The sequence below is a fragment of the Oryctolagus cuniculus genome, chromosome 16, assembly GCF_964237555.1.
Source record: "Oryctolagus cuniculus chromosome 16, mOryCun1.1, whole genome shotgun sequence".
In the NCBI taxonomy this organism is placed as follows: Eukaryota; Metazoa; Chordata; class Mammalia; order Lagomorpha; family Leporidae; genus Oryctolagus; species Oryctolagus cuniculus.
Genome location: NC_091447.1, coordinates 42216967 through 42239729, shown reverse-complemented (window position 1 = coordinate 42239729; position 22763 = coordinate 42216967). Strand labels below are relative to the sequence as shown.

At 43.5% G+C, this 22763-nt stretch overlaps 1 protein-coding gene and 1 long non-coding RNA gene across 3 annotated transcripts in view; one reads left to right on the top strand and one right to left on the bottom strand.

Moving 5' to 3' along the window:
* CALCR (calcitonin receptor) overlaps positions 1-16919 on the bottom strand; it is a 163846-nt gene extending 146927 nt beyond the window's left edge. Inside the window, exons 1-3 of one of the 2 annotated variants that reach the window (XM_008261488.3) lie at positions 16838-16919; positions 16462-16656; positions 7775-7836 (exon numbers count right to left, since the gene is read on the bottom strand). In XM_008261488.3, the coding sequence (XP_008259710.3) occupies positions 7775-7797 (23 nt within the window). In that variant the 5' untranslated portion in view covers positions 7798-7836; positions 16462-16656; positions 16838-16919. 2 annotated transcript variants of the gene reach the window in all.
* Positions 16920-17096: 177 nt separating this feature from the next.
* Positions 17097-20138, top strand: LOC138845740 (uncharacterized). The gene is made up of 2 exons (XR_011382926.1): positions 17097-17337; positions 19836-20138. It is a non-coding gene; the product is annotated as an uncharacterized lncRNA (long non-coding RNA).
* Positions 20139-22763: the final 2625 nt, after the last annotated feature.

Sequence of the window (22763 nt, the reverse complement as noted above, 5' to 3'; positions counted from 1 at the left end):
ATTTCTATAGGAAGATACTGAGTAGAAATGCTAGGCCAACACATGTGAGATCTAAAATTTGCACAAGTAATACTAAATTCCCTGCTTCTAGAATACAAATGAAGTTGAATGCCTTATCATAATAATCTTTACAATTTGGCTCATCATCCTTGATTTTTTGCTTAATAACATTTTCCCACTTTTTTTCTTTTTTTTATTTTAAGCTTTTATTTAATAAATATAAATTTCCAAAGTACAGCTTTTGGATTATAATGGCTTTTTCCCCCCATAACCTCCCTCCCAGACACAACCATCCCATCTCCCACTCCCTCTCCCATCCCATTCTTCATCAAGATTCATTTTCAATTATCTTTATACACAGAAGATCAATTTAGTATATACTAAGTAAAGATTTCAACAGTTTTCACCCACACAGAAACACAAAGTATAAAGTACTGTTTGAGTATTAGTTATACCGTTAATTCACATAGTACAACACATTAAGGACAGAGATCCTACATGGGGAGCAAGTACACAGTGACTCCTGTTGTTGACTTAACAATTGACACTCTAATTTATGGCATCAGTAATCACCCGAGGCTCTTGTCGTGAGCTGCCAAGGCTATGGAAGCCTTTTGAGTTCACCAACTCCGATCTTATTTAGACAAGGTCATTGTCAAAGTGGAAGTTGTCTCCTCTCTTCAGAGAAAGGTACCTCCTTCTTTGATGGCCTGTTCTTTCCACTGGGATCTCACTCACAGAGATCTTTCACTTGCTTCGGCCTGGGAGGGCAGTGGATGATGGCCCAAGTGTTTGGGCCCCTGCACTCGTATGGGAGACCAGAAAGAAGCTCCTGGCTCCTGGCTTTGGATTGGCATAGCTCTAGCCATAGCAGCCATTTGGGGGGTGAACCAATGGAAGGAAGACCTTTCTCTCTCTCCCCTTCACTGTCTAACTCTATCTGTCAAATAAAATAATAATAATAAAAAAAGAATCCATTGCTGAGCTTGATAGCACAACCAGCAGCATCAAGATCATCTGGGAACTTACTGATTACGAGAAACGCAAATTCTTGGGTCCTACCCTAAAATAAATTGGAAGCCCTGGGATCAGGCCAGCAATCTGCGTTTTGAGAAGCCCTCAAGGTGACTCTGTTGCTCACTGAACTTCGATTATCACCATTTTAGAGCAGCAAGTAGAGGGGCATGTTCGGAAGAGATGGGAGTTTAAAAAATCTGACAAGTAATAAAATCCTTGTCTTTATCATCACCTCTAATGTCAGGAGGATAAAAAAAAGTTGAGAAAATTATTTAACAAAATATGATGCTAAGACTGGTAGCAAACCGTAGTTGTAAAAGTTGCTAGGCAGTCAGGTAAGTCTCTATAGCAACCCTCCTCACCAGCGTCTGCACACACAAACTAGACTTTCCAACAATGGGTATGCTTACTTGGATGCTGATGAGCCAAAACTGTTCTACCTCTTCCCTCCAGACCCAAGACAAACAATTCAGCTCCCGTGACGACTGTAGAGCACAAAGGGGCTGATCTTCTTCAGTGAAGAAGTACCTCTTGTGGCTTAGCAAAATTATTTATTTAGAAGCCTGGTCTATTATTCCCTCCAAAATATTTCCATTACCTGTAATAAATCTGCAAGCCCAAAGATAAATGCTATGTCTCTCCTCTTCTCACTTTTAGCCATGGGGTGAGTTGCCAGCAAGATACTTAGGTATTTGAAAAAATATTTGTAATATTTCTACTCATCACTTTTAATGGAGCAAAGTTACTCTTGGCAGAAATATTTTGGTCTTTGAATATAAATATTTTAAAGCTAGTTTCATAAATTGGTGCAGCAAATGAGAGTCTCATAATTATTCCCTACTTTTTCTCTCCTACTTCTCACCAGCGTCCCTGTCTTTTGTATACTTCTCTTAACTTCCCTCTGGGGATCCAGCCTCTTTATGTTCCGTATGTGGTGGCTGACACACCATGTGACAATTTCTTTGCTGCAAAGTTGCACCCTACATCACAGGAAGATAGGAAACTTCCTGTTAATTCCTTTAAGTTTAGGATACTCATTCCCATAATACAGTGTATTTATTCAGCATATATTTATCTCTGAATATATTAGCAACAGCTATTTATGATCCAGATCGCTGATGAGCTCAAAACAATGATGAGAACTCTACAGACTGTGCTACAGTAAGAGGCAAACCCCTCACAAAGAAAGGAAAAGGAATTGGTTTTCCTTACTCCTTCGCTCTTTCTGAGGATTGAACTATGACACACTTCTGCTTTCTCTTTAAAAAGACAGAAACTTTTCATTCTTTGGGGTCACGATTAAAACGAAGCTTTCCACTAAAGACTCAGTGAGGTGGCCACTTCTCATCTTTCCCTGGCAATCAAAACCACACTCCACCCCGCAGAGGTGAAGTCACTTTCCAGATAATCTCAGCCCAAAAGAAAGGAAACAGAACCACCAAACTGATCACCAGCATCCACAATGTAGGAAAACATATCTGCTTGGATGCACCTGTCATACAATGAGGACTTTAAAAAATATTTAAACTACAGGCCCACCTCCAAATTTTATCTTACCATTCAACTGAGGGACTTCAACTTCTCTTTCCTTTATGCATCGCAAAATCTTACTTTTCAAATCATCTGTGATATTATACGATTTCCACTTCTACTTGTGCTTGCTTTATATAATTTTATTGGCTTGAAAAGTATAATAAATCACTTAAAATTTCTATGATTTTCCCACTGAGCAGGTTCTGCGCTGTGCCCTGGTGGACAAGGACGTCTGAGACACACTCCTACAGAACAATGGAGGGACGCTGGCACCTACGGGCTCTCTGAGGTTCTTACCATCACTGGAAGTGGGACGTGGGGGAGCGAAGGGCTGAGATCCACATGGAATTGTGGGTGAATTCAGCGAGGATACAATTAGGCTCAAGCCCTAACTCCATCAACCAACTAGACAACCAATTCTAGCTTATGTCTTAATCTGAATTGTAGTTTTCTTAACTGTAAAGTGAGAATTCTAAGAGTTACAATAATAGCAGTTACTGTCTTCTGTATACCTCTGTACCATACTTAGCTTCCTTTTAAAATTATATAAAACCCATGAAATCATCCTTTAAGACAAGACATAATTATTTCCTTAAAGAAAATAAGGCTAAGAGAGGCAAAGTGACACTAATAAATAGTACAGGCTGTTCTACTCTACAGAAAATACTCTTTTGGTTGTATAGTAGTACTGCCTCCCCAAAGTCTTGGGAGAAGATAAAATGAGATACTGAATGTGAAAGCACTTTATAGGCTGTGTGAGCATTACTCAATCAAGGAGTGCTGTAAAAATGTATTATTGGGGACTGCACTGTGGGGTAGAAGGTTAAGCAGCTGCCTGCAGTGCCACATCCCATATGGAGTTAGTTTGAGTCCTGGCTGCTCCAATTCTGATCCAGCTCCCTGTTAATGCACCTGGGAAAGCAGTGGAAGATGGCCCAAGTCCTTGGGCCCCTGCCACCCATGTGAGAGACCCAGAAGAAGCTCCTGGCTTTGGCCTGCCCAGCCCTGGCAGGAGCCAATGGACAGAAGCACTCTCATGTGTTCGCTTGCTCACTCTCTCTCTTGCTAGTTCTCTTTCTCTGCTTTCAGATAAATAAATCTTTAACAAAAGTATATTATTATACTGATAATATTTCAAGTATAACCTGCTTTCTTAACACTATTAGTGGTACCTACTAGCATTCGACTGACTCTTGGCAAACCTGGGGGTGTTTGTTCTGGGGACTGCCCTTCATTCCCTAACAGCATTGTTACGTTTTTAGAAGAGCTTTTTTTTTTTTTTTTTTTTTTTTTGATAGGCAAAGTGGACAGTGAGAGAGAGAGAGACAGAGAGAAAGGTCTTCCTTTTCTGTTGGTTCACCCCCCAATGGCTTTCCAGGAGGGTGAATAGGAAACTTCACCAGCGTACTGCGCTGATCAGAAGCCAGGAGCCAGGTGCTTCTCCTGGTCTCCCATGGGGTGCAGGGCCCAAGCCCTTGGACCATCCTCCACTGCACTCCCGGGCCACAGCAGAGAGCTGGCCTGGAAGAGGAGCAACCGGGACAGAATCTGGTGCCCTGACCAGGACTAGAACCCAGGGTGCTGGCGCCGCAGGAGGAGAATTAGCCTATTGAGCCACGGCGCCAGCCAAAAGAGCTGACTTTTAATTTTACAAATAAGTCCAATTCCTCACCCACTGTTGTCCATGGGAGGGCAGGGACATTTGTAATTTTTAAATAAGGAAGGCTTAAAAATATTGTTAACTGTTAACATCATTAGATTAAAAAAAAAAAAAAGAGGCATATTTTTGTCCCAGAAGAAGAAAATCTCAGAACTGCGATCTTTTAAATTGGACAAACTTAGTGGCAAGACAAACCCTTGATGCTGGTTTTGATTTTTCAAAATTTTACAGCCAGACGGTGAAACCCTGTCCCAGATCAGCCTGGGTCATCAGAACACTCTTGAGCCCACGGATGAAAAGCCACGTGCGGGCCTGAAACTCACAGGCAGAACAGCAAACAGACCCGAGCAAGGATGCAGGCGGTGCCTGTAGGAGGAGGACAGGGCAGCCATCCAGGCGCTGCAGCGAGGCTGTTCAGAGTGAAACCCTGCCTCGGCTTCGCACCACCTCCTTACCTCTCTGAGACTCACCATTGCTTGGAGGTAAAACAGGCATCATAATAACCCTCTGATTATTACGAGAATGCCACAGGTAATTCCAGAACCTATAGCAAGCACTCCATAGGTGTTAGTCTTAAAATTAACTACTTATTGACATATTGTTATTACTTATTGTTACATTAATTAGTTTTAATATTTATTTCCATTCTTAACCTATTTAGCTCCTTTGGTCTATAAAACAGAGACAAATATACCTAGCTTTCAGGGTTGTTGTGGAATTTCAGTGAGAGAATACCTGTTTGTTGAGAAACCTGATTGTAACATATTATGTACTAGGGAACATGGTTTCAAGGCATCATGAAGTGAAAAGAGAAAAACAATGATGATTACAAAAACAAGCACACAAACATCTACAGCACAGTTAAGGCCAGGGGAGCGAGCTTTCTGTTTGGCCGATGTTTGTGTTGTCAGGTGTCTGGCAGCCTAGACAGCCCAGGGCCCATCCACGGTGCAGGTACCTCCTGCACCTGCCATCCACTGGTCACCACCACTGGTCACCATGTGCTCACGGCTGCAGTCCGGCTCTTCGTTGTATTTAACATGGGGAGGGGGTCTGGCCAGCTGGAAGATTCTGGACAGTGATGGAGTAAAGTGGATAAAGTCAGCTGTATCACTATAATCTCACAGTGATCTATATCTATCTATATCTATCACTATAATCCTCACAGTGTTCTAGTTCATGAGGAAATCAGGTAATCTTCCACCCAAGTTAGGCTCCTGGTTAACTTCTATTCCTTGGTTCCTTCCTTCCTCAAATGGACTGCCGCAGTAGAGGGACTAAAGCTTTAGACTAAAATATGTTACACTATGGACTATGTGATAACCTTAAAAACAATACAGGTACTTAAATTAGTACTAAGAAAATATCCCCAGCTATGGTAAATAAATACAAAAATACAGATGGTCAATAAAAAGCACTTACAAAGGCTGCATAGCCCGAACCTGAAGTACACCCAGAGCTCCCTCTGGGCATCAGGAGAGAGCTCTCCACTGCACAGCACACAGAGTGCAGCACAGTCACCCCGTGGGGCAATGAGACCAACGGGACCCACGGAAAAGAGTTACCATGCTCTAAAATAGGTCTTGGAAAGTGTGTCTTTCCAGGAGGGTGAATAGGAAACTTCACCATTTTTAGACTAAGTAAAATTCAATGTATTTTTACTTGCTGCCTTGCGACTTTTTTTTTTTTTCTCCACATCAGTAAAACCACACACATCATGGGTTTCTGACTCATTTTCATATAAGTAATTAAAGATTTAAAAAAAAGATTTGAATTATATTTAAAAGTCACCTTTTGCATTTGTAGTAGAAACTGCATATTTAAATACTGTATTTATTGGAAAGATAGACACATATACAGAGAGACAGAGAGAACCCGACCGACAAAGAGAAAGCAGTGGCTATGAGATGCAGATGGGAGTATGATCTAGGTCTCCCACAGGGCAGCAGCCACCTGACTAGTTGAGCCTTCACCACTACCTCTTCCAGGGTGCACATTACCAGAAAGCTAGAAACAAGGCCGGAGCTGGGACTCTAACCCTGCCATTCCAATACAGGGTGTGGGCATTCTAAGTGCTGTCATAACCACCAGGCCAAATGCCTGCCCCAAATTGCACCTTTAAAATAATAAAACAGGTTTTTGCATTTGATCCTGATTTTTATGAATGAGTTATCAGCCTGGCAAAGCCCAATTTCCCCTTTTTGTAAAAACCACAGTGCACAGTGGAATACTATAAGCACGAGTATATCCCATGACAGCTGCAGAGATTAGCATTCAGAATAAACAAGGAAAATCACTGTGTACTTTCCTTAATAGTCTAAGAAAAAAAGAAAGAAAACCATGGATCTTCTGTTCAAAGATACACAAATGCCTAACTGAAAGACATTTTACCTAAAAAGACTTTACCTGTCAACAACTTATTACGAGTGCATCCCCCTTTTTGGATTCACTTATGTTCTGGAGCCAGCCCTCCATGGTTTCATTCCCAAATCTGCTGTAGTAGCTGTGTTTGCTCAGGTGGGCTACCTACGTCTCTGAGCTTCTGTGTCCTCTTGTGCCAAATGAAGGAATGCTAGTACCTACCTCAAACGGCTGCTGTGAGGATGAAATACGTTAAAATCTACAGAAGGCATAGAACATGGCTGGCTCATAGTAAGGGCTATGTAGATGTTATCTATTTTCATTATCACCGTTATCATTGTTGAATTATTTCAATAAATCTCTTTTATATCCAAGTTTTCTTGAAAATTTTACAAGCTTAAAAAAAATGAATTCTACTTTGCTGGAATTGGGTATGATCAACATTTCATGTCCAGTCAGTTCCAGAATTATCACTTAATTTCTGAGACTCCACCATGCACCAGTTAACACTAATGCCCTTCTTCTTGCAGCTAGTCTTGCATAGCACACGTTAAAACACTATCTTAGAGACAGTAGATATTAAGATATTAAGCTTGTGATTATGTGTGGTGTAAGGCTTTAAGAATAAATATCCAAACTCATTTGATCAAACAACATATCATCATCAGCGATGACACACTTATTTTCTTATTCCGTGGTGACACTGTCTGCATAAAGTAGGATTTGTGGAAATAGGGTAAAAGAAGATTAATTGGTTTAGGAGGGGGCTAAAGGGAGTTGAAGGGGAGATTGTGGAAAGAACCAAGTAATGAGGTTTTCCCTTAGGAAAGCCAGCTTCTAGAGTCAATGCGAATACTATATGAGTAGAAGAAGTAGAAAACCTAGGAGGAGGAGAGAGGGGACAAGGGACATTAGAGACGAGTTCTGCCCCTTATATAATGTTTGCAAACTTCAGTCTGATAAATCAATTTCTTGCTCATGTGAGGATGTATTACACAAAATGGACATTGAGATGGGGTCTCAATGACTGTGCGAGGACACACAGTCACCCCTTTAACTCTTCTTAAATTCACCTGTGAGTGCACTGATGCAGACATTATTCTGCTAATGCCTGTGGCTCACTGTAACTTTTCAGGATCCTCTAGGAGAGCAATGTACACAGAGTCAGAAGGGTTTCATTATCACAGCAAAACCACGACCTACCTGCTGGGAGGGAGATGCACCATCTCTGCCTCAGTCTTCTCCTTAATCAAAGTGTTGGGTTCCTGATCAATAAGTAAAGGAATATGTTAGTTACAGGAAATGTATGACATCGCTTCAAACGTTAGAAATGCCTCTTACACTAAAATGCCCTCCAGTGAGGCCACGACTTCCAATTTTGATATTCGTTGACTTCAACTTGGAACTCTTCAAATATACTGATGGTCATATTTTAGTAGCTAAGAAGAATGATTTTCTCATTGACCTTCTATTCATTCCAACCATACATCTAATCTACAAACATATATTTTCCACATGGGGTGCATGAAGATATCTTCATTTGGAATGGGAAAAGGAGCAACCAGAATTGGTCCCCAAGCAACAGGAATCACCAGTTTGCTGGGGGTTTTTGCTTTAATGCCATCTTTGCAATCTACGGCATCTTAGGAAGGAAGAAGTGTTCTGATATTCTCCTGAACTTGTTGTCCTGTAGTATGTCCATCGGAGGAGGTGCTAAAGCCATCTGCATTATGGTGTGCTCTGTGCCAAGCACGTCATCGGATTTCAGCCTAAAGAGATTCCCTGTCACAACAGTCACAAACAGCCACATTTTCTACAACCCATCCTCATACTTGCTAAGCTTCCATCTGTCAGACTTAAGATTAGAAACTAGTTATGCTTAAAGTTGGGTAAATTAATGTATGAGACAAGCCAATTTCAAAGTTAAACTTGGCAGCAGTACAGTTTGCCTTTCCTTTTCCCCTTGTTGCCCAGCGTGACTTAACATCCAACCGGAGAAGAAATCTTTTCAATGGTTAAAGCTTCTCTTTACAAATCATTCCCACTGAGAGATTTTGTTATTGTTGTTGTTGTAATTGTGGGACAAATGCTATCACTTTGGGACTCCAAGCAATGACAAATATCATTTACATTTTTGATTGACATCAAACTCACATAAATTTATTTGAAACCTAATAGACTAATAGATTTGGCTCAGTAGAAGTATAAATCCTAGAACTTTATCATATTTCACATTTTTTACTGCCGTGCAGGAATGTTATGCTTACATACTCTGCTATGTGGAGTGTCCACTTGCATGGGGTATGAGTTTAGACTATTCCAGGTTAATCCATAAGACTGGGATTTGGTTTTAGATAGAGTTTCACTTCCTGAAGACAACTAGGTTGGCGAGCAGAGCTTAAGGCCTCCAAGAGACCAGCTGAGATGCCTGTCCATGGGAAGGGCCTTCTAATCCCATCAGTTACATAAAGGCTCTGATCATCTAAGATAACATTCTAATTATAATAGAGAGAGACCTCTAAGTCATAATCACAACGTCACTTGACTACAGTCCTAGAGTGAGCATAGTCTTAGCATTAGGCAAATTTAGGTTTGAGTTCTCACTCTGCCTCATCAAAGACGCCTGAACCTATGAGGCCCATATTTTCTGAGCCTGTTTCCAATGCCACTGCATCCAGCAGACAGTATGGGCTCAACAAAGTGTAGCTGCTTTTGCTATCAGGTTTAGTCAATCTAGGGGGTGTTCACTTGTGGAAAATCAGTTACTCAAACAGGACTCCAGACTGTAATGGGAAGATGAGACAGAAAAGTCCTGATTTTATTCCTGTTTGCAGAGTATAAACCCTACCAAAGTAGCTTTGGCCAAGTACAACAGGCAGGGGAATTAGAGGTGCAGTTGTCCCTTAGCATCCATGGGGAATCACAATATTCCGGGTCTCCCGGGGATACCAACAGCTCTGGAGGCTCACGTCCCTTATCTAAAAGCATAGACTTCACAGACAACCTGTGCAATACTTTAAATCATCTCCGTATCACCATACTTAATACAATGTAAATGCTAAATAAGAGCTGTTGCACTGTATTTATAAAAGAAAAACAAGAAATTAAGTTCACACATGTTCCATACACATGCAATTAAAAAAAAATTTTCATTCCTGAGTTAGTTGAATCCACAGGTACACAGGACCTACCGAAGGCACCATGGTTAAAAAGGGTAACAGAGCCACGGGGACGTGATTTTCATGCTTATACACCGCATGCTACCTTCTGAATTTGTCGGCTGTGTTCTAAAGGCTCACTAAAGAAAACAGAATCAGCTTCTTAAACCAACGTTCACTGAAATGTAAACTAGGAGAAGGGGTGTAACAAGGTTAAAAATATGATTACTGATTTGAAGGAATATCAGAGAAATATCTGAAAGCTCTGGGGCCATAGCTAGCTGATGCCTTGAAAGAAAAATGTAAACCTTGGTGTAGCAGAATCATTTCAGTGACAGAAAGTGCACCATTTTTATGGTTATATTTAGCTAAGTTTCAACTCATTAGCAGAAAAGACGGTCCCCAAGCAGATTGGAAGGTGGGATATGCGGATGGCTTTCACCTCGCTAACCTAAAAGAGGTAAGCTGGAAAAATTCACACAAAAGGGAGAATAAAGCTCTACGCAACAGTTCCACTTCCAATACTGTGTTTTTGGCCTGAAAATTTCCTTGTGTAACTTTTAAGGACACAAACATTCTGGGAAATATTTTATATGTGCTAAAATACTGGGATTTCTAGTTCATTATCACTGAGGGCAGGGGTTTATAAAACCTTTATTTTTTTCCTATTATGTTATTGAGAATAAGACTTATTTCAACAAAAGATGGCAAAAAGGAAGAATACATATTATTACAAACATGTACTCTTTATATATTTAGTGTAAATGTATATCACACACAAACACACACACACACATTTACACATGCTCACACACACAGGATCTCCAGAAATTCTAAGGCAAGAACCTCAAGGGGTCATTGGCTGTGCAGAAAATAAGGAAGTAGCATTTAAGTAAAGCTTACAAGATTTCCAAGAAACCAAAATCGTTGTGTACAATTAGTGTCTTCATTTTCTTGTTTCTAATTCATTTCTCAGCCCCCCTCCGACCCACTCCCATGATCAAAGTCCAGTTGTGATCTCTCAACCCTTTCCCCAGCTTGATCTCCCTGACACTACACAAGCACACACTTATCCTCTCTGCTTTCCAGAAAGCTACCTCCTCCGTGATGCTTCCTTTCATTCAGCCCCTTACAACTCTTTTTTTTTTTTGCAAGCATCTTTTCCATTTGTCCCTTAAAAAATTAGTTTCCCACAGGATTCTTAGAATTTTTTCTTCTCTTGTTAGTTTTCTGCCTTTTATTTCTCTATTTTTAAGTTCTCCATAGCTGGTGTGCTCCACTCCTAACCCGTCAGCTAGAAACAGATTCAGGTCTCCCAGATGTATTGAAATCTCTCCTGGGGCATGAATTTCTGAATCTACTTCTATACAGCATTATATAGATAAACCAAATACATCATTTTTCTCCCACAATTCAACTCTTCCTCTTCATTTTTCCAAAAATTCCTGTCCAGACTTTGCAAATGGCATTTTTTTTTCAGAATTTGTATTCAGAATACAATTAGCCATTTCCTTCACCCCACCTCCAATTTCTATCATCCACCAAATCCTACACAAGCTACATTTAAATTGTTCCCTTTCCTTTGCTATCACCAATAAAGGTGGCCCTGTCTCTCCCCTCTGTTCCTGCAATAAGGCTCCGGGCCTCCAGTTAATTTGTATCCATCTCACTTTCCATCTAATATTTCTCTGATTTTTCCACCAGGACGGTCTACCAGAATGACAAATCTGATTATGTGAGTCCTCCGTGTTAACTCCTTTAGGGATCCCCACTGATCATGATAAAATGTAAACTGTTTAGGACAGCAGGCAAGCAGACCTTCACCTGTACCATCCGTGCCCAGCAAATCCCATCGGGACAATCAAAATGGCCCCAGTTTCCCCAAATCTCTATGCTGTTTCAAGCCTTCAGGGCTTCATACAGTCTGGAGTCCTGCACATAACAAACTTCAGCTCTTCCACCTTAATGGGGTTTATTCCATCTTGTCATTTCTCTGCTAACTCACGGCTCCCTTGGGGTTACTGCCTTAGAGATCGTTCCGGATGTGGGGCTAAGTGCTTTTCCTCTCCGCATCCAGAGCTCTCACTGCCTTTCTGTATTGTGGTGCACACCACCTGGGAGTGTAGCTGTCCGTTGGTCTGTCTCCCTCTTACCATCCCCATGATGCCAGGAACTGTAATTCCTCATAATATCCCCTGAGTAGGACATAGTAGGCACTTAGTAAATATTTATTAGGTTTTTAAATAGGAGAAGAGCTATTAGGGTGGAGATGATTAAATATGCTACAGGGAAATGATTTGTATATTTTGCAGGATGGAGAAGGTAAGGTTTGAAAGGTTGCATTCCAAACCACGGTACAAATGAAGACAGGGAGTGGAACTACGGCTGTGGGGAGAAATAAAAAATAAAGAAACATGGCTCAGAAACCAAACCATTGACAAAAAGGGTGTGTGTGCGTGTGTGTGTCTGTCGCTTTCTCTCTCATACATACACCCCAAAATTTGGAGGCCACTGGATATAAATTGAGTTTGACAGGGTTTGAAACGAAGGATGGATTCCGAATGTGGAGTCAGTTTTCCTGTTGTAATTATAGCTTTAGAACTGAAATTCAGGAGCCACTGAGGTTTTCTACCTGGCTCGGAGAAGAAAGATAAAAGGAGATTATGTCCTGAAACATCTGAAATATCAGACTGCAGAGGGGCTCCAAGTCCCTGGATAATCCCTGAAAAATACGAATGGAGAGGGACGGAATGGTGAGAGCAAGCTGCCTGTGTCCTGTAACCCTGAATCCAGCACACAGTGACTGAATCATTGAATTGAGAACTCTTAAGGATTTTTTAATGGCAAGAAAAGCTTAAACGAGAGTAGTGGTTGTGAAACTGGGAGGAAGCAAAATGTAGCAACCATGAGAAAATTTGGATGTGGTCTTGAGTCTTGATAATGGTGAAGAAAGACACACGTCTGCAAACAGACATGTTAGTGAAATGGGATGGCTAAATACTGATTTCAAAAAGAGAAAATATTTCACTGAACTAGATACTTTGAAAAATAACACCTTAGTTTTGGATTATTCTTGCTAGGTTTTTTTTTTTTGCATACAAAATTCAAATTCATATGCTGTTTTTAAGAAAAAGAGACTTTCAGGTGCACCAAGATGGAACTGGAGGGTTGGCTATGTACGGGTCCCTGGAGGTCCCAGGCAGTTTCCTGGGGCTGCAGGCACAGTCCACACAGCCCGGCAGCTCTGATGAGGTATATCTTGATGAGCCAGCCCTGGCTTTGGGAAATTCACCTGAATTCCTTGATCCAGTCTTCCTTTTTAAAAATGTATTCTGTCTTTAAAAACAAAATAAAACTACATCCTGGTCATAAAACAGTTTTTGGAAAAACAAATCAAGAAAATTTCACTTAGAAGTGATGAGGAATCAAGTCCGACAATTTTTGCCAATTCTCCCTCAAGGTTTCATCGCCATGATTCGCTCTTAAAACAAAAAATTTAAAGATCTGAAATCTCCCCCAAGTTACTTGTTTTTTGACCTCATAAAGTCAGAAATATATGTTAATATGATTTTTCCATGTTTTGAAAGTGAAACTGAAAACAAGTTATTACTACTGTGGCAACAAAATTTTATCATTTAGCTTTTAGAATCTTCATTATAAAGAGGATCATATTAACACTGAAAGGCACACAGTTGACAAATAGAATTGTGCTTCTGATTCTAACTCCAAGGGAAGAAAATCCAGTCCCCAGAGTGAAATCATTACTTCTGTAATGGTCATTCTTTACTGGACACAAAATCCTTAAAGACAGAGATATGATGTATTTGTCTATGTTCTTCAGACTTAGAGATGTTTGGCATATAAGAAATAATCAAAATGATTTTTGAATAAATGACATTTAAAAAAGAAAACACATGATACTTACCTAGAACCTACCCAAATGCTTAACAAAGATGAACTCATTCAATGAAACCCTCATTTTACAAAGGGAATGAAGGCAGGCAAGGTTAAATTGCTTGCCCAAATCACACAGCTAGAAAAGGATGGAGCCGGGAATCAAACCCAAGCAGAGTCGTGCAAGAATCTGCACTCTTATGCAGCTTTTACAACAAATGCTGTCTTTAAATTTTAAACAATATGAATGTGCACATCAAAATATTTTACGAGGAAATTGAACTTGGAATAAGAAAACCTGGGTTCAAAGACAGCCTTAATTTCTTTGGCTTGTAGCTTTGAGCAAATTCATTCACCTAATGAGTCCCCAATTTCTTCATATAGAAAATCAGAATGATTGCTTCTGCCTCACAATTGCATTGTGAGTTAAACTGTGTGTGTGTGTGTGTGTGTGTGAAAAGCTAGGACATAATCAGGATATGGAAGTTAGTTTCTCAAGGAGAATGATACTATTTTCCCCCTTCTTCCTTTTCCAAAGGGGATGTTTCCACATTGCTACATCTAGGTCTTAAGCAAAAGGAAATCAAATTCCACTTCATAAAGCATTATTTTTTAGCCTCTTTTAAAGCTAGAGTTCATTTATTAAGGCATTTTCTGGATGACCAGATAATTTTCAAACTCAATAGCTTGTTTGCTGGAAAAAACAACAACAAAATGTTTTTCATGGAATCTGTTACGGATTAAACATCTAACATCAATAAAAGAAGTAAAATCTCTTTCTTCTAATTGCACATCAAGATACACACATATATATTTTTTAAGAATGAAAGATTAAACCAGCAATGTAACAACCGGCATTTGTTTTCACCGAGACCCCCTAACATTGACAGGCGGTGTCAAATCTCATGGAAACCATCTCAGTCAGTGGTTCTCAACCTAGGTTACATACTTTCATCACCTAAAGAAATACGTGAAACTGCAGGCCCTGTCCGTGGATATTCTGATTTAACTAGTTTGGGGGTACAGTTATGAATTTTCTACGGATGGAATTTCTTTCATTGACTCTAATTTGCAGCCCAAGTTGTGATCACAGGTTTAGGTTATCGGTGGTGATAACCTAAGCATCATTGGACTCCTAATTTCATGTTCCTTTTACACAGATAAAAGCCAACATTAGATAATATTTTCATTCACCAACAACAGAGTTGCCACAGCACAACTACAATAATATTGAGTCCTCCTTTTCAACTGTTTAAAGCAATTCCTATCTTTATCCATCCACCGTTATTTTATCTGCAGTCCCCAAACACAGGAAGTAGGTAACAGAAGCCATATTTATATCAGTGAATTTGAGCATCGCAAGACAACTCTGAGGTAATTTATGTGCTCTTGCGCATCAGTTATAATGAAGATCTCATGTTTACTACACTCAGTCATTGGTGTGGTCAATAAATAATCTTAGGACATTTTATAACATGACTGAATATTTTTCTTGGTGGTTTTAATCCCTAAAATTAACTGTAGGTTAGAGGCATTGAAACAAAACAAATCCTGGCTGATGGATGTTTTGAACTCTTTTAAAACACTGAGTAGAAATGAGTGCCCACCAAGAATACTGACTTCAACTGTAACGGTTTTGCAAATGTAGTCATGTTAGTTCTTACAATACCAGTGTAGAAAGCCAGTGATTTCAATGTTTTAAAGCTGAATTCTTTACTGAACACACAGTGGGCTAGCAACAGGCTCTTACAGAGTTTGCTTCATAAATCCTACAACACTAGTTGCATTCCTACTATGTCCTTAATAGCAAGCCAAACAGTCCACATGGATAAAACATTTGCTTTCTTTCATCACATAAGACAAACTTAAACTTGGGCACTCTGCTATTGAAAGGTGAGATTCAGGAGAAGCATGGTCAAACTTGGCTTGATTTTGAACATGCTACTTTCAGTCACCCAACAATGTCAACAAAAAGCCATGGCTTGGTTCAGGGTAACCACAGCCGGGTAGCAGTCAGGTCTCCCCAAGATTAGCAAGTGGAACCATGCTGTCTAATTTAGCTTACGCCGTTTAACATTGGGTAAAAGCTTACAGATAGAATATTTTTTAGGCAGATTTGCTAAATAAAGCTGGTAGGATAGGTTACAAATCTCATCTGATTGTTGATTTTTGTCAATCATTGGGATTTCCTTGGACGTCAAGGAAAATGAATGTTGGGGACAGAGGGATTAATTTGTAGAGCTTGTCTTTCACCCGGCGTGGAAAGAGCATCATGAAAAGGAGCACTCTTTGGAAACTATGCACGCAACATATTTTTCTTAATAGGTGTGAAGAATGGCTGCTATGCATAAATGATTGTTGGAAAGTAATTCTCAGTAAAAGATGACCTAACAAGCAACCCGTTCGCTACTGTACTCCTTTCCAATACCCAGGACCGCCACGGCACATGTTACGGATGCCAGGATTCCGTGTGCTAGTGAACACACAGCTTTTCTGGGAGAAAATTTACAACTTGAAGTCTTGTCATTTTCACACCCAGTAAGTTGGAAAATAACAACTTTCGAGGGAGAACTGGTGACAGCAACGTGGTAAAAGTCCCAAGAAACTGAGAGGACCCCTCAATCCCAAACCGCTAAATCATAACACCCTCCCAGGACACCTGTTTTTCCTTTAATCAAGGCAAACTGAGACCAAGCTGACCCCTCCACGCTCACCTCCAGCCCCACAATCAAACTGCAGCTTTGCAATAAAAAAGCAAGGTGCCTCGCACCTCCACGGCCGCCCACCGCTAGGACACCCCAAAGCTCCAAGTCGCGCTCCCCTCCAGACCCTCCTTACCTGGAATTCTCTCAGTGCGCGGCGGGGCACAACCCAGGGGACGCGAAGGGCGTTCTCAGGTGGTGGTAGCAAGTCAGGCACGGGCGCCCATCTCCTGGGCAGGCGGCGGCAGCGCCAGGGCGAGGCGAGGCACTGCTGCGCGCTTCTCTGCTCCCCACGGAGGTCCGCAAGCCAGCGAGCGAGGGGCTGACTTTCCTAGTTTGACGTGAGAGCAAACTGCGTTAGTCCGAGTTCGCCCTCTCCTGCCCCCGCTCTGAGTCCCCGACCCTTTAACGCCGCCCGCAGGGATGGTGCGGAGCCTGCCCAGGCTGCGATCCAGGCTGCCAGGCGGTTTCCCCCGCGCTTGCAGACTCCGGTCCCAAGTCAGCGGGCTCACCTTGCGGGCGCCTGCAGCACGCGCCGGGCTCTGAAGCTGCGCGCAAACTTCTCCCGACTTCAGCGCAGCCCGCCCCGCCCGCCTCCCCACGCAGCCCAGGCGGCGGCGGCTGCAGCGAGGCGCGCCAGCCCCTCCCGGCCCTCCAGCCCCTCCCGGCCCTCCCCTCCGCGCCTCTCCCCTCCCCTCAGTCCCTCCCGGCCCGGGAGAGGGAGGGGCGAGCTGCCGAGCTCTGCGCGCCTCCTCGCCAGCCCCTGCCCCTGCCCCGGCCCCGGCCCGCGATGGGGCTGAGCTCCGCCGCTGCCCGGCCGGGGGCCAGGCGGGGCTCACCCTCGCGTCCTGGGGCCGATAGCGGGGCGCGCACCCACTCTTAGCAGGCGAGGGACCCCCGTGGAGGCCCGAAAGGGGACTGCGGTCCGGGCTGGGAGATTTCCAACTTGTCCCTGGAGACAGCTTTGTGGGCGCCCCGTCCGCTCCCCGGAGGATGCAAATTTCGGAGGGTGGTGAGTTGGCCAAGCAACCCCCGCCGGGAGATAGTGCCACCCCGGCTCCGTCTGCGGCCACCCAGGGGACAGCCCCGGGGCGCTGGAGAAAGTGGGGTGGGGGCGCGGGAGGATGGCCGGCCGAGAGCTGGGGGCAGGAGAGGTCAGAGTTGCGGCTGCAGCGGTCCGACAAACCCGGGAGAGCGTCCGGACTTGGGCGCTGAGGGCTGGGGTGCAGGTTGTTTGGCCAACAGTGCCCTGCGCTTGGGGCGCTACTGGGGGGCACCGTATCTTGGGGTGGGTGAGCGCAGTGGGGACGGCGCTGGAAGCTGGGGGTCTAGGGTGCGGGACTTGGTGTCGGGGGCTGCGACTCCTCCCCCTCTCCCCCCTTTAAGTCCTGGATGCCAGCTGGAGCCCGGGACAATCGGATTCCAGGCAGGGCGCAGCCGGGCAAGTTGGCTCCAAGGACCGGCCGCCCGCCACCTCCTGTAGCCCACGGCGGGGCGCGGCGAGGCAGCAGCCGGCACTTCGTCCCTAACTCTTTTCTAGGGGTGCTGGGGGCTATGGAAGCCGCATCCTCTTTGTCCCGCGAGGTGGCTGCGCACCGTCGAGGTTGCTAATACTGTCCCTCCGCAAAAGGAATCCTAACAGCAACATAACAGGAGCGGGAGAAAGCCGGACGGCAGAGCGGCACGCTTCCCCCAGCGGTCCCAAGATTCCCTTAAGCAGAAAGGGCGGTTGGCAGGCGAGATGGAGGCGTCCCCTGCACCGGGCTGCAGCCTGCACCCGTCCAGCCCAGGGGCCCCTCCCTGGAAAGGCGGTGGCTGAAGGTGACAGTGCTGCCTGCCCGTTTCTACTGTGACCCCACACTCTCCACCCCAGAGGGACCACAAGAATCTCTTTGTGTCTTCCGGGGACCCAGTGGGAGTCGGAGTCCGCAGGCAGATCAGCTCTCCCAGCAGACATTCCGGGAGTTTGTCCTCCTTCCCTGTCCCCTCCAGCCTGGTGACCCAGAGGGATTCGTGTGACTCAGCGAGGATTCAAACCTGAGGCACTGCCACACTGTAGGGAAAGATTGTACAGTCCCTGCCTGCCTGGCTTTCAGTGGCAATGATGTTAACAGGAAGAAATGTGGGAGAGAGGCAGGCTGGCGAAGACACACACACACAGCGCCACATAAACAACATCTGAAGAAACCCTCCACATTCAGGATTTAGAAACACATCTCTGTGCTTTGACATCTGTCCTGGGTTCACTTGTTCTCTGCTTCCCAGCTGCTGCCTACCAGCCAACACCTGATCATGCCTTCCTTTAAACATTCTCTTTGGGAACATTAATTACCTTCTTTTGGTGCAAAGAGCAGAGAATGATTAACATTGTTTGGTCAACAGCTGGGGGCCAAACATGGAGAATTTCTCCCTGTCCTAGCCCAAGTCACTGAAATAGCATCAAAGTAGGAAGATTACTTCCAAGTGGACGGTGCTGCTGCCCTCAGCGCTGCGTGGCAGGGCAGGCACAGTGGAATTTTTCTGCAAGAGCCTTATCCTCGGGCATCCTAGCTACCTGACATTGACAGCCAGGGTTGTGAGAGCAGGGCTCTAAGCTGCTACTGAAGATCTGAGGGTCTCGGTGCTTAACCACAACTCAGCCCCACAGCCTACAAAGGGCATGCGTGTATCATAAAGCCCAAAACTGTGTGTGACCTAAACATATGCAACCTGCACCGATGAAAATGCTAGTTATGTCAAGACAGTTTTGGAGGGAGCACGGAGAGTTCTCCGTAGGCAGGAAATTCCAGAAAAGGTGACACAGCAGTGGGAACAGGGATGAGGCTCTTTGGCCCCACAAGAGGGCTGAACTGACCTTGTCAGCAAGACAAGTTTGAGTACCAAAGGCTGTGCAGCTGGCACTGCAGAATTTTAACTCTACCGGTCTTTACACTACTGGAGAAGATTCTCTATGCGGACCCTGTAGGTCCATGGAGGATGAAGTACATGGGGATGACCTGGTAAGAGGAATTGACGATGTTTTTTGAAATGTTGCAGGACCCATTACTGGGTCCTGAAATCAATCTAGGGGCGCACATGTAGCCTTTTGCACATGAACGGAAAATGGCAGAGTTCATCAGATTTGATGTGTGAGCAGAGTTTCCTGAAGTTTGTGTCTCACTTCTACCATGTTTGTGGACTGACTTGCAAAGTTAAGTGTATTTATTTCTTGGGGGCGGGGGTCACAATTATCTTCAGGTTCTTGGTTAGAATAAGGTGATCTTCAGAATACTTTCTAGTTGCAAATTAGCCTTCAGATGAAACCAGTTTATCAGGAGGTTCGTTCGGGAAATAAACATCCTCAGCTGTGGTAAGCACATATCTCTGCTCTTGTTACTGATCAGTTATGAGTTTAAGATTCTGTTTTAATGAGACTCTGCCCTCTTCCTTCAGTCCTTCCTCTAAAACGTTTCCCTTTTGGGCAACTACTACTTTACGAAGAAGGATTCTGTTGTTGATCTTGTCTTCCAGGTGTGGATATGGAAGAGCAGCTTTTGTGTGCAAACTCCACTTCTGTCCCCAAACCGTCCATTCTCCTCGCTGAGGACATGAAGTCCTGCCCTGTAGAAAGGGCTTGTGAGGGGTGGGCATCCGGTCTACAGGTTTGAATCCCAGCTCTGCAACAGATTGTAGCTTCCTGCTAATGCACACCCCACCAGGAGGCAGCAGGTGACATCTGCATGGGAGACCTGAGTCCAGTTCCCATGGAGGGCACCAGCATATGAGATCTCTCTTTGCCGCTCTAAATACATAAATAAATAAAATTTAAAAAGGTTTTGTGAGTTCTTGACTCTGTCCTTCCAGAACGAGGTTTATTTATCTACAAGACCAGGGTTCGGACCATGTCACTTTATTACCATTTACAACTCTAGAATCCAGTGCCTTTCCCAGAACAATCCCTCAAGTTGTTCAATGGCAGTGAGTAGAAGGAAAGTTGCTCTAGAGTAAAGACTAAAATTACTGAAATCTGTTCTTGTTAACTACCGTAATGTACACAAAGGCTGGATTGTAGAGACTGGAAAAAGTCATTTCGTTCTATGCGAGGAAAAAAATGTTGGTGTGGTTAAATGCATTAGTGTTTGTTCTGTTTTTAAAAGAAATTTACTAAAGAGATCTGGCCTCTCTCAAAAACTCAGTTCCTAGCTTTTGTAACTCCCCATCCCCATCATCAGCAAAGCTTTTCTTACATTGAAATATATCCCAATTGCTCGTGCTAATGTGTTATTCAATACTGCCTATGTCCGAACACTCTGGGCCAGACACCCACGGGGGACCCACAGCTCCTACCCTCGAGAAGCCCACAGTCTCCTCGGGGACATTTGCTGCTGCTTTGCATAGCCTCCTTCCCAATAGACAGTAGTGGTGATGAGCCTTCCTCTAATCACTTTCCCAGTTTTGCTGACATGACAGGGAGCATAGGAGCTGGTGCTTTAGTAAAGTCTCTCTGCATCTTTCAAAGTGGGTAACCTGGGAGCGTTTCTCTAAGGACCGAGTCTCCAGCCAGGGAAAAACAAATCCCATGTGAACTAGGAAGTGTCTTTCCAGATTGCCCTTACATAAACTTGAGTTAACTGTTAACTTCATGAATGAATAACTCAGAGTCAGAGGGGATGGCGGGGCATATACCATTAAGTAGCAATGGAAATGAATTGTTCTTCATCGCCCATGAAGTTGGGGATTATCTAGGTATTTCCTATCTTCTGAAGAAAATTCTAGAAGGAAGCTCAAGACCCTGAAGAAAAACTTTGGAAGTGAATGTGTACATGCACTTACTCATCCCATAAATGATGAATAATTGAGCTCCGAAATCTTAGGAGGGAGGTAGACAATGACAAAATAGGAAATAGCCCATTTCTGATACTGACTATGCTATCATGTTCCTGCACCGGAAACTGACTGATGGGGTGGGGTGGGGTCCTGCTGCCCTGGCAGGGTTGGGGAAGGCACTCCTTGAGTTAAGCCTGTGAATGGGAATGAGGCAGCCATTCTGAACTCCCTGGTAGGAGTCTCACAAAGTATACTGTGACTCCTGTGAGCTAGAAATAAACACCCTAATGGCCCAGCATTTACTTTTCTTGTGATTGTGTGTGTATGTATATGTGTGTTCTTTGTAAAAGATTCTCTATAATTTAATAGTACTTAGTCTGGCTCAGAAATCTGGGACATGGGAAGTATGGGATAGGTACTGCTAATTTTCTGTACTTCTGGGGCTGGTTCCCATGAAGTTCCATTCGTAGAGAAAAGTCTTACATGGCACCATTTCACTTGGATCGTGTCAGGATGCGCTGGCAGAGTGCTAAGACGCAGGAGAACACCCAATGTCCCCTGGAACTAACACAAAACTTGATTTTACTATCTATGATTCTTAGCTTTTCATTTCTGATTAAAATCAATAGCTTAATTGGTCTTTACTGAACACCTACTCTATGCTAAGCATTTTATTAAGTATGTTAAAGCATTATCATATTACTTCTACAAGGTAAGCACATTATTATTATCCCCATTGTACAGATCCAGAGACAGACGCAATTGGCCCACACCATGCAACAGTGTTCTCAGCACATCATATTGTTGTGTGATGTCACAGCTATGGAAGGACAGTTTCGATGGTGTTCACACAAGGACACAATTGCCTTGCGATGCATTTGTCAGAATTTGCCCTGCCATCAGCGACACATGACTGAGTATTCATCTGTATTCCACTAGCTCTTGGTCACTAATTACTCAGCGTGGATATAAGCCCACTTATCCACACACAATACTAAAGCATAAGATTACATTAATGGGCACTTCTGAACATATTCACACATTTTAAAGTGACAACCAAGCAAAAATCTTTCAAAAAATCACCTCTGCTTTGACCATCCACAAACTCAACACCGAGCCCCCTGAATAACTGAGGGGTGTTGGCATCCCAGCGAGCAGGTTAATGGAGGAGGCAAACCATTTTAAACAATTAGCCATAATAATCCTAACGTCTGTAGCAGACGCGTGTTCCTGTGCCCTGGGCGCTTGGAAGTGAGGGGTTAATCACGCCTGGGAGAGGTCTGTACTTCTCAGTTGTCATCTCAGATCTAATGCCCAGCACCAACAGACCCTCGTGTGGCCGGGCGAGTGTTACAAACAAAGCCATGCATGCCTCAGAGACAGGATTTCCCCTTCTCGGTATGAAAAGTGGCGTGGTAAACAGACATGAATGAAATGTGTAACAGCGAACACAGCGTCCATACAACTTTTCTCTGGATACTGTCTTTAAACATTTATGATTCTTTCTGGTCCATAGTTTAAACGGAAATGTGATTTTGGTGAAAATTTGCAAGGCTGAGCACTTAAAGGGTAGAAAATAAAATGAGACACGGAAGAACAATATTTTAAAGACAAAATAAAAACATGGAGGGA